This window comes from Hemitrygon akajei, chromosome 8 (genome assembly GCF_048418815.1).
Source record: "Hemitrygon akajei chromosome 8, sHemAka1.3, whole genome shotgun sequence".
Lineage (NCBI taxonomy): Eukaryota > Metazoa > Chordata > Chondrichthyes > Myliobatiformes > Dasyatidae > Hemitrygon > Hemitrygon akajei.
The window spans coordinates 169389056-169402570 of record NC_133131.1 but is presented as its reverse complement, the minus strand read 5'-3'; the positions used below and the strand labels follow the sequence as shown (position 1 = coordinate 169402570).

Here is a 13515-nt window from a genome sequence, read left to right as displayed (position 1 = left end):
GAATGGTGGGAAGAAGGCATTTACCCACAATGTGCTGCCTTTTCTACACTGGGAACCCGTGCTTGCATGATCCATATATAACCATATAACAATTACAGCACGGAAACAGGCCATCTTGGCCCTTCTAGTCCGTGCCGAACACTTACTCTCACCTAGTCCCACCGACCTGCACTCAGCCCATAACCCTCCATTCCTTTCCTGTCCATATACCTATCCAATATTTTTTTAAATGACAATACCAAACCTGCCTCTACCACTTCTACTGGAAGCTCGTTCCACACAGCTACCACTCCCTGAGTAAAGAAGTTCCCCCTCATGTTACCCCTAAACTTTTGCCCCTTAACTCTCAACTCATGTCATCTTGTTTGAATCTCCCCTACTCTCAATGGAAAAAGCCTATCCATGTCAACTCTATCTATCCCCCTCATAATTTTAAATACCTCTATCAAGTCTCCCCTCAACCTTGTACGCTCCAAAGAATAAAGACCTAACTTGTTCAACCTTTCTCTGTAACCTAGGTGCTGAAACCCAGGTAACATTTTAGTAAATCTCCTCTGTACTCTCTCTATTTTGTTGACATCTTTCCTATAATTTGGCAAGCAGAACTGTACACAATACTCCAAATTTGGCCTTACCAATGCCTTGTACAATTTTAACATTACATCCCAACTCCTATACTCAATGCTCTGATTTATAACGGGCAGCATACCAAAAGCTTTCTTCACCACCCTATCCACATGAGATTCCACCTTCAGGGAAGTATGCACGATTAAATCCATGATTTAATAGATTTAATTAATCCATTGATCCATGGGAGGCTCATTTACTGCACCGTCGCTACCTCAGAAGTGGCGCTGGAGGCGAGGGATAATGGCTTGTGTCCTGGTGAGGGTGAGACGGCATCCTAATCGGCCGCCACTCCCTAGCATACTCCTGGCTAACATTCAGTCCCTGGACAATAAGCTGTGGGAACTGAGAGCCAGAATCTCCTATCAGCGGGAAACAAAGGAATGTAATGTTTTGTGCTTCGTGGAGACCTGGCTGACGGAAGAGATGCCGGATCACGCCATCGAGCCCTCTGGGTTCTCCCTGTTCTGGGCAGACAGGTCTAATAAACTCTCTGAGGTGGGTAAAGGAGGAGGGGTATGCTTCATGGTCAATGTGCTTGGTGCAACCCTTGAAATGTGCATGCCCTCAAATCCCTTTGTTCCCCTGATCTGGAGTGCCTTGTGATGCTGTGTAGGTCTTTCTGGCTGCCCAGGGAGTTCACGGCTGTTATTATCACAGCTACAGCCTGATACTTACCGAGACCATCGGCACCCTGGAGGCTGCCTTCATCATTGCCGGAGATTTTAATACACCGTTGCTGTTTGAAGACTCTCCGAAGTTTTGGCAACAATCCAGGTGAGCACACAGGGAGATAGAATACTCAACCGCTACTACTCTCCATTCTGCTGTGCTTACAAAGCACTCCTCTGTTGGCCGTTTGGGAAGTCGGATCACTCCTCCATCTTGCTTCTGCCTATGTACAGACCGAAGCTGAAACAAGAGGCGGCCATAGTTAAAACCGTCCACTGTTGGTCCGACCAACTGGTTTCCATGCTACAGGACTGCTTTGACGACATCAACTGGAATGTCTTTCGTGATGAGGATGTCTCTGTGTTCACGGAAGGGGTCATGAGCTTCATCTGGAAGTGCATCAAGGACGTTGTCCTCCAAAGATTGGCTGGAGGCCATTCAAACCAGAAACCCTGGATCAACAGTTCCATGCAAGCAAGAGACAGAGCTTACCAAGAGGAACTCAGGAAGTGCAGCTACAATCTGTGCAAAGTCATCAAGGCAGCAAAATACAGAGACAAGACCGAGACACAACTCTCCAGCAACAACACGCATAGCTTATGGCAAAGTCTGCACACCATCATAAACTTCATAACTAAACGTAGTGGCACTGTCAACATCACTGCCTCTTTCCCAGATGAGCTAAATCTATTTTATGCTTGGTTCAATGTTACCAACACTGAGCCCTGGAGGAAGTGCTGCCAAAGCAATCTGCACCTTGGTCATCCCTGAGACTGAAGTACATAGGTGTTTCCAGCCAGTGGACAGTCGAAAGGCTGCGGGACCAGAAGCATCCCAGGGCGGGTACTCAGGATTTGCGGGACACAACTGGCACAGACATTTTTAATCTCTCCCTCTCCCTGTGTAAAGTGCCCACCTGTTTCAAAACATTCACCATTGTCCCTGTACCTAAAAAGACCAAGGTAACATGCCTGAATGACTGGCATCCTGTCGCACTCACCTCAACAATAAGAAAATGCTTTGATAGGCTGGTCAAGGACTACATCTGCAGTAATCTATCACCCACACTGGACCCCGTACAATTCACCTACTGACACAACCGATTAACAGATGATGTAACAGCCACAGCTCTACACACTGTCCACATCTGGAGTAAAAGGATGCTTATGTGAGAGTGCTGTTCTTGGACTACAGTTCAGCATTCAACACCATAATTTCATCCAGGCTTGACAAGAAGCTCAGAGACCTTGGCCTTCACCCTGCTTCACCCAGTGGTGTCAAGAGAACAACCTCTCCCTCAATGTCAAAGAAACAAAGGAGCTGGATGTGGACTACAGGAGGAATGGAGACAGGCTAACCCCTATTGACATTAATGGATCCGAGATTGAGAATGTGAATAGCTTTAAGTTCCTCGGCATACACATCACCGAGGATCTCACATGGTCTGTGCATACCGCCTGTGTGGTGAAAAAAGCACAGCAGCGTCTCTTTCACCTCAGAGGGTTGAAGAAGTTTGGCATGAATCCCTGCATCCTAAGGACTTTCTACAGGGGCACGATTGAGAGCATCCTGACTGGCTGCACCACTGCCTGGTGTGGGAACTGTACCTCCCTCAATCGCAGGACTCTGCACAGAGTGGTGCGGACAGCCCAGCGCATCTGTAGTTGTGAACTTCCCGCTATTCAGTACATTTACAGAGACAGGTGTGTGAAAAGGGCCCGAAGGGTCATTGGAGACCCGAGTCACCCCAACTACAAACTGTTCCAGCTGCTACCATCCAGGAAACAGTACTGGGACCAGCTCCAGGACAGCTTCTTCCACCAGGCCATCAGACTGATTAGTTCACGCTGATAAAATTATATTTCCATGCTGTATTGACTATCCTGTTGTACATGCTGTTTATTACAAATTACAGTAAATTGCACATTGCACGTTTAGATGGAGACATAACGTAAAGATTTTTACTCATATATGTGAAGTATGTAAGAAATAATATAAATTCAATTCAAAAAAATCATGCAAAAACAGAAATAATATATTAAAAGAGTGAGGTAGTGTTCATGGGTTCAATGTCCATGTAGGAATCAGATGAAAGAGGGAAGAAGCTGTTCCTGAATCACTGAGTGTGTGCCTTCAGGTTTCTGTATCTCCTTCCTGATGGTAACAGTGAGAAAAGGGCATGTCCTGGGTGCTGGAGGTCCTTATTAATGGACACTGCCTTTCTGAGATATCGCTCCTTGAAGATGTCCTGGGTATGTAGGGTAGTACCCAAAACAGCACATGCCAGTGATAATAAACCTGATTCTGATTCTGAATGCTTACGGGATGTGGGAAGGCAGAGAGACCTCCTTGGTCCCTGATGACTACACCTGTGAGAAATGTGTCCAGCTGCAGCTTCTAACAATTTGTGTTAAGAACTTGGAGCTGGAAATGGATGAACTGCTGATCATTCAAGAGGCTGAGGGTGTGGTAGACAGGGCATATAGAGAGACTGGGTGACAGTCAGAAGTTGGAAACGGGTTAAACAGCCAGTGTAGAGTACTCCTGTGTCCATCTCCCTGAACAATAGGTATATCTCTTTGGATACTGTTGGGAGGAATGACCTGACTGAAGAAAATCTCTGGCACTGAGTCTGGCTCTGTGACTCAGAAGGGAAAGAGGGAGAAGAGGTGTAATAGGGGATTTGTTAGTTAGAAGAATGGATAGGAGGTTCTGTGGGCAAGAATGAGATTCCCAGGAGCTGGGATCCAGGATATCTCAGGTAAACAGCCAGGGGTTGTGGTCCATGGGTAGGACAGGTGATGAGGTTTTGCACAGGGAGTTCAGGGAGTTAGGTGCTAAGTTAAAGGGTTGTCATCTCAGGATTACTACCCGTGCCATGTGCTAGTGAGGCTAGAACTAGGAAGATTTACAGTTTAACAGGTGGCTTGTGGAGAGTACAAAGATGCAAAAGAACACTTAAGAAAGAAATCAGGAAGGCTAAAAGAAGGCATGAGTTTGCTCTAGCAGACAAGGTGAAGGAGAATCCTAAGGGATTCTATAGATATGTTAAGTGCAAAATGATTGCAAGAGACAAATTGGTCCTCTGGAAGACTAGAATGGTAATTCATGGGTGGAGCCAAAACAGATGGGGGAGATCTCAAATGAATTCTTCAGGCAGAGATTGATAGGTATCTGAGTAGCCAGGACATCAAAGCTTATGGTGAGAAGGCGGAGGAGTGGGACTAAATGGGAGAATGGATCAGCTCATGATAAAGTGGCAGAGCAGACTCAATGGGCCGAATGGCCGATTTCTGCTCCTTTGTCTTATGGTCTAATCTGTACTTACTCAGGAGACAGACATAGAGTCTATAGAAGTGAGGCAAAGTGGCATCAACTTTGTGGGTCCTGTACAGATGACAGAGGAGGAAGTGTTTGCTGTCTTGAGGCAAATCAGGGTGGATAAATCCCCAGGGCCTGACCAGGTGTTCCCCCAGACCCTACGGGAGGCAAATGCAGAAGTTGCCGGGACCCCAGCAGGAATATTTTTAAAATCATTAATAACAGAAGAGGCACCAGAGGATTGGAGGATAGCCAAAGTTGCTCTGCTGTTTAAAAAAGGCTCTAAACATAAAGCAGGAATTTATAGGCTGGTGAGTCTGACATCAGTGGTGGGAAAGTTATTGGAAGGTATTCTAAGGGTCTGGATAGATGAGTATTTGGATAGGCATGGACTGATTCATGAAACAGTATGGCTTTGTGCATGGTAGTCACATCTAATCTATCTTACCGAGTTTTTTGAGAATGTTATCTGGAAAGTGGATGAAGGTAAGGCATTGTCTTCATGGATATGTATTGTCTACATGGACTTTAGTAAGGCATTTGACAAGGTCCCATATGGGAAGTTGGTCAAGATGGTTCAGTTGCTCAGCATTCAGGATAAGGTAATAAATTGGATTAGATATTAGCTTTGTGGGAGAAGCCAAGGTGTGGTAGTAGAGGGTTGCCTCTCTGACTGGAGGCCCATGACTAGTGGTGTGCCACAGGCATTGGTGCTGGGTCCTTTGTTGTTTTTCACCTATAACAGAAATCTGGTTGATAATGTGGTTAACTGGATCAGCAAATTTGTGGAAGACACCAAGACTGGGGGTGTAGTGGGCAGTGAGGAAGGCTATCATAACATGTAGAAGTTCTGCGTCAGTAGGAGAAATGGCAGGTGGAATTTAATGCAGATAAGTGCAGGGTTTTGCACTTTGGTAGACCAACCACGGTGAATGGTAGAGCACTGAGAAGTGTGGTAGAACAAACGAATCAAGGTCCATAGTTCATTGAAAGTAGCATCACAGGTAGATATGGTCACAAAGAAAGCTTTTGGCATATTGGCCTTTATAAATCTATGCATTGAGTACCAGAGATGGGATGTTATATTGAATTTGTATAAGACATTGGTGAGGTCTAATTTTGAGTATTGTGTGCAGTTTTAGCCACCTACCTCCAGGAAGATGTAAACAAGGTTGAAAGATTACAGAGAAAATTTGCAAGGATGTTGCCGTGTCTGAAGGACCTGAGTTATAAGATTAAATAGATTAGGACTGTATTCTTTAGAAAGCAGAAGACTGAAAGGGGATTTGATAATGGTCCACAAAATAATTTGTGGTATAAATAAGGTACATGCAAAGGCTTTTTCCACTGAGGTTAGGTGAGACTACAATCAGAGATCCATGGGTTAAGGGTGAAAGGTGAGAAGTTTAAGGGGAACATGAGGGGAAACTTCTTCACTCAGAGGGTCATGAGAGTGTAGAATGAGCAGCCTGTACAAGTGGTGCACGCAAGCTCGATTTCCATGTTTAAGAGAAGCTTGGATAGGTGCATGGATAGGGGTATGGAGGGCTGTGGTCCTGGTGGCTAGATGGGAGTAGGCAGTTTAAATGGTTTTGGCATGGACAAGATGGGCCAAAAGGCCTGTTTCTGTGCTGTACTTCTCTATGATAGACATGAGTGATGATAAACCTGATTGTAAAATGGGTCTCTTCTGTAGACTGAGAGTGGAAAAGGACAATCATGGTTGTGAAAAGAGTGTGGTGGGGGAGAGTGGGAAGCACCAGAGAGACGTTTTGTAATGACCAAAAAACCAGCAGTTTGGAAGCAAATGAGGCCTAGTGTCTCAGGACTGGGTGTGTTTACACCCATGCCAACCTCCACCCTGGCACTCCTCTGCCACCTGTCCCATACCCCTCTAGTGGTGCTCTACCTCACCATTCCCAATATCGTTTGCTCCCACCAGGTTTACAAACTTGCTTTCCAATCCACATCTCCACGTTGACAAATGCAGTACTGTGCAAAAGTCTTGGGCACCTTAGCTATATAAATGTGCCTAAGACTTTTGCACAGGGCTGTATGTTTTCATGTATATGTAATAAATAAACTTGAATCTGACTTGCTGGCATTTTTGCAGGTGGCATTTGGCATACCTGGGAAGGTAAAACGAGACCAAGGATATGGGACAGAGCCTTTACGGATAGACTTTGCTGCAACTGTTAAGGCTGCTATGTGAGTACAACGTTTCCCAGCTTTCTTTCCTTTTGGGGGGGTGGGGTCCCTAGGTACTATTCAGGGGACAGGTGACATTGTTTCTCAGGAAGTGTTTCAGAAAAGCCCAGAGAAAGATTTCATCCATTTACTGAATGCTACAGGTCTGGATAGAGTAGACGGGGTGTTTCCATAAGACACAGGAATACAATTAGGCCATTTAGCCCATCGAGTAAGAGAGACAAAAATCCACGAGTATGGCCACAGAATGAAGACACATTCCTTGAAAATTGAGATGAGGAAGAATTTCCTCAGCTAGAGGGTGAAGAACCTATGGAATTCATTGCCAAGAGGGCTGTGGAGGCCAAATAATTGGGTGTTTAAAAAGCAGAGATTGATAGGTATTTGGTTAAGGGGTTAAAAGGTATGAGAGAGGTTTGGAAAAAGACAGAATGGAGTTGAAAAAAATATCAGCTGCAATTGAATGGGAGAACTGACTCGATGGGCTGCATGGCCTAGTTCTGCTTCTGTACCTTATGGTCTCATCTTATGATCTATCTTCCTCAATCTGTCATTCATCACTTTTTTCTCTCCAGAGGTATTTGTGAAGTAGTAGGAGTCTTCTATTAATCATTTTGGATGAGAAAGATTAGAAGTAATAACTAGGAGAGTTTGTACATGCTTGGAGAGTTGGAGGCTGAGGGGCATTCTGATAGAAGTTTATAAATTAATGAGGTGCGTAGAATGGATACATAAACTCAGTGACCACTTCATTAGCATACCTGTACACCTGCTCCTTAATGTAAATATCTAATCAGACAATCATGTGGCAGCAACTCAATGCATAAAAACATGCAGACATGGTCAAGAAGTTCAGTTGTTGTTGAGACCAAACATCAGGATAGGGAAGAAATGTGATCTAAGTGACTCTGACCGTGGAATGATTGTTGGTGCCAGATGGGGTGGTTTGAGTATCTCAGGAACTGCTGATCTCCTGGGATTTTCACACATAACAGTCTCTAGAGTTTATAGAGAATGGTTTGAGAAACAAAAAACATCCAATGAGCAGCACTTCTGTGGATGAAGATGTCTTGTTAATGAGAGATGTCAGAGGAGAATGGCCAGATTGCTTCAAGCTGACAGGAAGGTGACAATAACTCAATAACCATGTGTCACAACAGTGGTGTGCAGAAGAGCACAGCATGTTGAACCTTGAAGTAGATGGGCTACAGCAGCAGAAGACCCCGAACATACACTTATTGGCCACTTATTAGGTACAGGAAGCACCACTGAATGTAGAGTCTTTTCCCCAAATACAAGAGCGTGTAGTTTAAGTTAAAAGGGGGAAGTGTAAAGATTTACGTAGCAAGTTTTTTTCCAACACAAGAGTATTAGTTGGTGGAATGTGCTGCCAGAGGAAGTGATGAAGGAAGATACAAGAGCAGACTACAGCACAGGAACAGGCCCTCCGGCCCACCATATCTACACCAATAGGCACAGGAACAGGCAGGGAATGGTGCGATGCCTTGTGTAGGCAGAAGGGATTAATTTAGATTGGCATCATGGCTGATACTGACTCTGTTTCACACCAGAGCTCATTTCTTAACCCATTTCTCACACAGCTAAGATCACAGGTTAGTGGTAAAGAGCAGGAATCCTGCCAAATCCTTTGCTTTCCCCTCAAGGACACAGAAAACAACTGCAACCTACAACACTATCTTATGCCAAACTAAAACAATAAAATGCCTAATACAGGGGGGCATAATTTTAAGGTTTTTGGAGGAAAGTATAGAGGGGATATCAGAGGTAGGTTTTATTTTACTCGGAGATCCATCAGGCAGATGAGGCATGGATTCAGCAAAGGCAGGTCCTGTTTGACAAACTTACTGGGGTTCTTTGAGGATATAACAAGTGCAGTGGATAGAGGGGAACAGGTGGATTTCCAGAAGGCATTCGATAGAGTGCCGCATAAAAGACTTATCCATAAGAGAAAGATGCATAGAAGTTGGAGGTGATGTATTATCATAGAGGATTGGTTAACTAATAGAGAGCAGACAGTTGGGATACATGGGTGTTACTCTGGTTGGTAATTACAGGGATCGGTGTTGGCCCTGCAATTGTTCACAATATACATTAACGATCTGGAAGAGGGGACCAAGTGCAGTGTATCTAAGTTTGCTGATGATACTAAATTGAGTGGAAAAGCAAATTGTGCAGAAGATACGCAGTCTGCAGAGAGATGTAGATAGGTTAAGTGACTGGGCAAGGGTATGGCAGATGGGGTACAATGTTGGTAAACGCGAGGTCATCCACTTTGGAAGGAAAAATGAAAGGGGAGATGATTATTTAAATGGTAAAATATTGCAGCATGTTGCTGTGCAGAGTGACTTGGGAGTGCTTGTACATGAATCACAAAAGGTTGGTTTGCAGGTGCAGCAGGCTATCAAGAAGGCAAATGGGATGTTGACCTTCTTTGCTAGAGGGAATGAATTTAAGAGAGGGAGGTTATGCTGCAACCGTACAGGGTACTGGTGAGGCCGCACCTGGAGTACTGTGTGCAGTTCTGGTCTCCTTACCTGAGGAAGGATATACTGGCTTTGGAGGTGGTGCAGAGGAGGTGCGCCAGGTTGATTCCAGAGATGAGGAGGTTAGATGAGGAGAGATTGAGTCGTCTGGGACGGTACCTGCTGGAATTCAGAAAAATGACAGGAGATCTTATAGAAACATATAAAATTCTGAAAGGGATAGATAAGATAGAGGCAGGAAAGTTGTTTCCACTGGTAAGTGAGGCTAGAACTAGGGGAAGTAGCCTCAAGATTCAGGGGGTTGGATTTAGGTTGGAGATGAGGAAGAACTGCTTTTTCCCAGAGTGTGGTGAATCTGTGGAATTCTCTGCCCAATGAAGCAGTGGGGGCTACCTCAGTAAATATATTTAAGACAAGGTTGGATAGATTTTTGCATAGTAGGAGAATTAAGGGTTATGGGGAAAAGGCAGGTGGGTGAAGATGAGTCCATGGCCAGATCAGCCATGATCTTACTGAATTGCGGAGCAGACTTGACGGGCCACATGGCCGACTCTTGCTCCTGTTTTTTATGTTTTTATGTTCAGAGTGAACACTCTGCCAGGGGTGGTGTTAGAGACAGATACATTAGGGACGTTTAAGCAACCCTTAGATAGGCACACGGATGATAGAAAAGTGGATGTGTATCCAGAAGGGAATGGTTAGGTTGATCTTGGAACAGGCTAAAAGACGTGTAATCTATAGTACCATTCTAAGTAAAACCGAAGTGCATTTTCTACTTCCATGCCCTTTTGAGATCAATAAATTCAATCAGGCTAAGGATCTTTGTAGTCCACATGGAACCTTTCCCCTATTAACTTTAGCAGAATATAGTATTAATGGTATGACTGTTGGCAATGTGGAGGATCAGAGAGATCTTGGGGTCCGTGTCCACAGGACACTCAAAGCTGCTACGCAGGTTGACAGTGTAGTTAAGAAGGCGTATGGTGTGTTGGCCGTCATCAACCATGGGATTGAGTTGAAGAGCTGTGAGGTAATGTTACAGCTATACAAGACCTTGGTCAGACCCCACTTGGAGTACTGTGTTCAGTTCTGGACACCTCACTACAGGACGGATGTGGATACTATAGAGAGAGTGCAGAAGAAATTTACAAGGATGTTGCCTGGATTGGAGAGTGTGACTTGTGAGAATAGGTTGAGTGAACTTGACCTTTTCTCCTTGGAGTGATGGAGAAGGAGAGGTGACCAGATATAGTTGTATAAGATGATGAGAGGCATTGATCGTGTGGATAACCAGAGGCTTTTTCCCAGGGCTGAAATGGCATAGGGGGCATAGTTTTAAGGTGCTTGGAAATAGGTACAGAGGGGGATGTCAGGGATATGATTTTCACACAGAGAGTGGTGTGTGCGTGGAATGCACTGCCCACGACAGTGATGGAGGCGGATACAATAGGGTCTTTTAAGAGACTCTGAGATAAGTACATGGAGCTTAGAAAAGCTAAGGACTAAACCTAGGACTATGCACTAGGGTAATTCTAGGCAGTTTCTAGAGTAGGTTACATGGTCGGCACAACATTGTGGGCCGAAGGGCCTGTAATGTGCTGTAGATTTCCTTGTTCTATGTCTCTCCCCACTTCAGTATCTGCATTTTTCCAGTGAAATCATGTCTGACATTCAGTAATTCCCTTCCTCTCAATGGTGAGACGACTTTGTATAATCAATGTGCTGAAATTTGTCTTTGACTGCTAGCAGAAGTGGTGGATGTGGGTTTGATTGCAACCTTTAAGAGAAGTTTGAATAGGTATATGGATGGGAGGGGTTTGGAGGGCTATGGTCCAGGTGTGGAAAAAACAGTTTGGCACAGACTAGATGGGCCAAAGGGCCTGTTTCTGTGTTGTGCTGTGACACCATGACTTAATGTTGGACAATAAACTCTGCAGATGCTATAAAGAAAAGGGTCCCTTTATCACTAGGGATACAGCAAGAAATTGTATCTGGGGCGGAGGAGTACCCGAAAGCTAAGAAATACTGACAGACAGGAAGAGTGGGTTGACTTGATAGAATTATAGAACCTGACAGATAGAAAACATTATGAGAAGAATAGATAGTCTTTTTCCCATGATAGAAATGTCAAATATCAGAAGACATGCATTTAAAGTAAGAAGGAGCAACAAGCACAAAATGTTGGAAGAATTCAGGGTAACATTTTAAAGGAGATGGTGGGACAAGTTTTTTTTCACAGAGTTGTGGGTGAGGGGTGGTAATGGACGCAGATACAACAGTGACATTCAACAGAGGCTGTTAAATAGACCCACGGACATGCTGGAAATGAAAGGACTTGTATATCAAAGGCAGAAATGATTTAGTTTAATTCAACACTGTGTTTGAAGCAGACATCGTGGGCTAATGGACTAATTCCTGTGCTGTATTACTTTATGTTCAATGAACTGAGAAATTATTGCAGAACACTCAAGGACATTTCTTGTGCTCATGAACATTTTCTGCCCAGGCTAACAGTGGAGATTGATGACGATGATGACGATAACCTTATGTTTTATGCAGCAGCAAGTGATTTGATTCCTGATGGTCTGAATGGGAAGGTGAGGAGATGTCCAACAATAATTTAAGATTTTGGGTCAAGCTTCCTCTTATTTTATCTATTTTATACAGCACAGTAACAGGCTCTTCTGGCCCAAATGAGGCCATGCTGTCCAATTACACTCATGTGACCAATTAACCTGTTAACCCATACGTCTTTGGAATAAGAGCACCTGGGGGAAACTCACGCAATTACAGAAAGAACATACAGTCTGCTTACAGACAATAGTGGAAATTAAACCTGGGTCTAAATATTCTCCTCTCCCATGAGTCAGAGGCATTCATTCCTTGTTGAGCTCCCGTTCCATGGTAGGACAGAGAGCTTCTGCTACCTTTATTTATCATCAACAATCTTCACCATACCGTCTTCTCTCAGCTACTATCGGGCAGTGATGCGCTATCAATAACTCTAGGAGACTGGAAGTAGAGTGCATAAGGCTTTTATTAACAGCGAAAACAGGCACGACCATGTTGAAGACTGAGGGAGGAGCAGTGCCCCAATCACCTTTATACCGGGGTCTGTGGGAGGAGCCACAGGAGCAGTCAGCAGAGGGGCTTGTCTGGACAGGTATACATGGTTTACCACAGGCAGGAGGTACAGAAGCCTGAAGTCCCACACCACCGGGTTCAAGAACAGCTACTTCCCTTCAACCATCAGGTTCTTGGACACACCACCCCAACTCTAACTCTACTTAAAGAATGGAAAACTATGGACCAGCTCTTACACTACCAAGGACTTGTTTCTAATTACACTTTAATTTGCACTATTGTGTTGCTTTATTAGTTTTTTTATTTCTTCACTGTTTTGTGCACTAGAACCTATATGCCTGTGACACTGCTGCAAGCCATTTTTCTATTGTAACTCTACTTCACCATCCTTGTTCATGTGACAATAAACTCAACCTGACGTAACATTGACCGTTTCAACCTTCAAATCCCAGCTAAGGTCAGTTGTGTTATCATCCAAAGTTCCTCATGCACTTCCCAGTCAGCCACAAGCCATCGATTACGAGTAAGGCAACCACTCTCCTCTGCTATCAGATTCCTCATTCTTCAATCCTTCACCCTTTCCATCTTCTCACTTCTTCCTGTCACCTGCCAGCTTCTACTCCTTCCTCACCTCCCAGCTTCTTATTCTGGTTTCCTTTCCAATCCTAATAAAAAATCTCAGATCAAAATGTCTGCTTGTTCCCTTACACAGATGCTGCCTGACCTGCTGAGTTCCTCCAACATTTTGTCTGTGTTGCTTTGGATTTCCAGCACCTGCAGAATTTGATCATGTATAAGACCTTGGATCACGTCCTCACCTTAGCTCAGGTCCCAATGCAGTTAACTCAACTACAGCAGAGCTTGTGTTCCTTCCTTTTTACAGAACACAGAGCAGTACAGCCGAGTAACAGGCCTTCTGGCCCACAACGTTAAATTAGTGATCAAATGGCCGACTAAACTGATCCCTTCTGCTTTTACCAAGTCCATATCCTTCCATTTTCCTCATATTCATCTAAATGTCTGTTAGGGTTGCGGATGTTGTTCAAGAAAGGGAGTAGAGATAGCCCAGGAAATTATAGACCAGTGAGTCTTACTTCAG

At 44.3% G+C, this 13515-nt stretch overlaps 1 protein-coding gene across 1 annotated transcript in view; it reads left to right on the top strand.

Moving 5' to 3' along the window:
• Positions 1-13515, top strand: part of dlec1 (DLEC1 cilia and flagella associated protein) — a 212563-nt gene that overhangs the window by 175007 nt on the left and 24041 nt on the right. Inside the window, exons 35-36 of the mRNA XM_073055048.1 lie at positions 6734-6828; positions 11839-11929. Of these exons, the coding sequence (XP_072911149.1) occupies positions 6734-6828; positions 11839-11929 (186 nt within the window). The remainder of the gene's footprint in view (positions 1-6733; positions 6829-11838; positions 11930-13515) is intronic.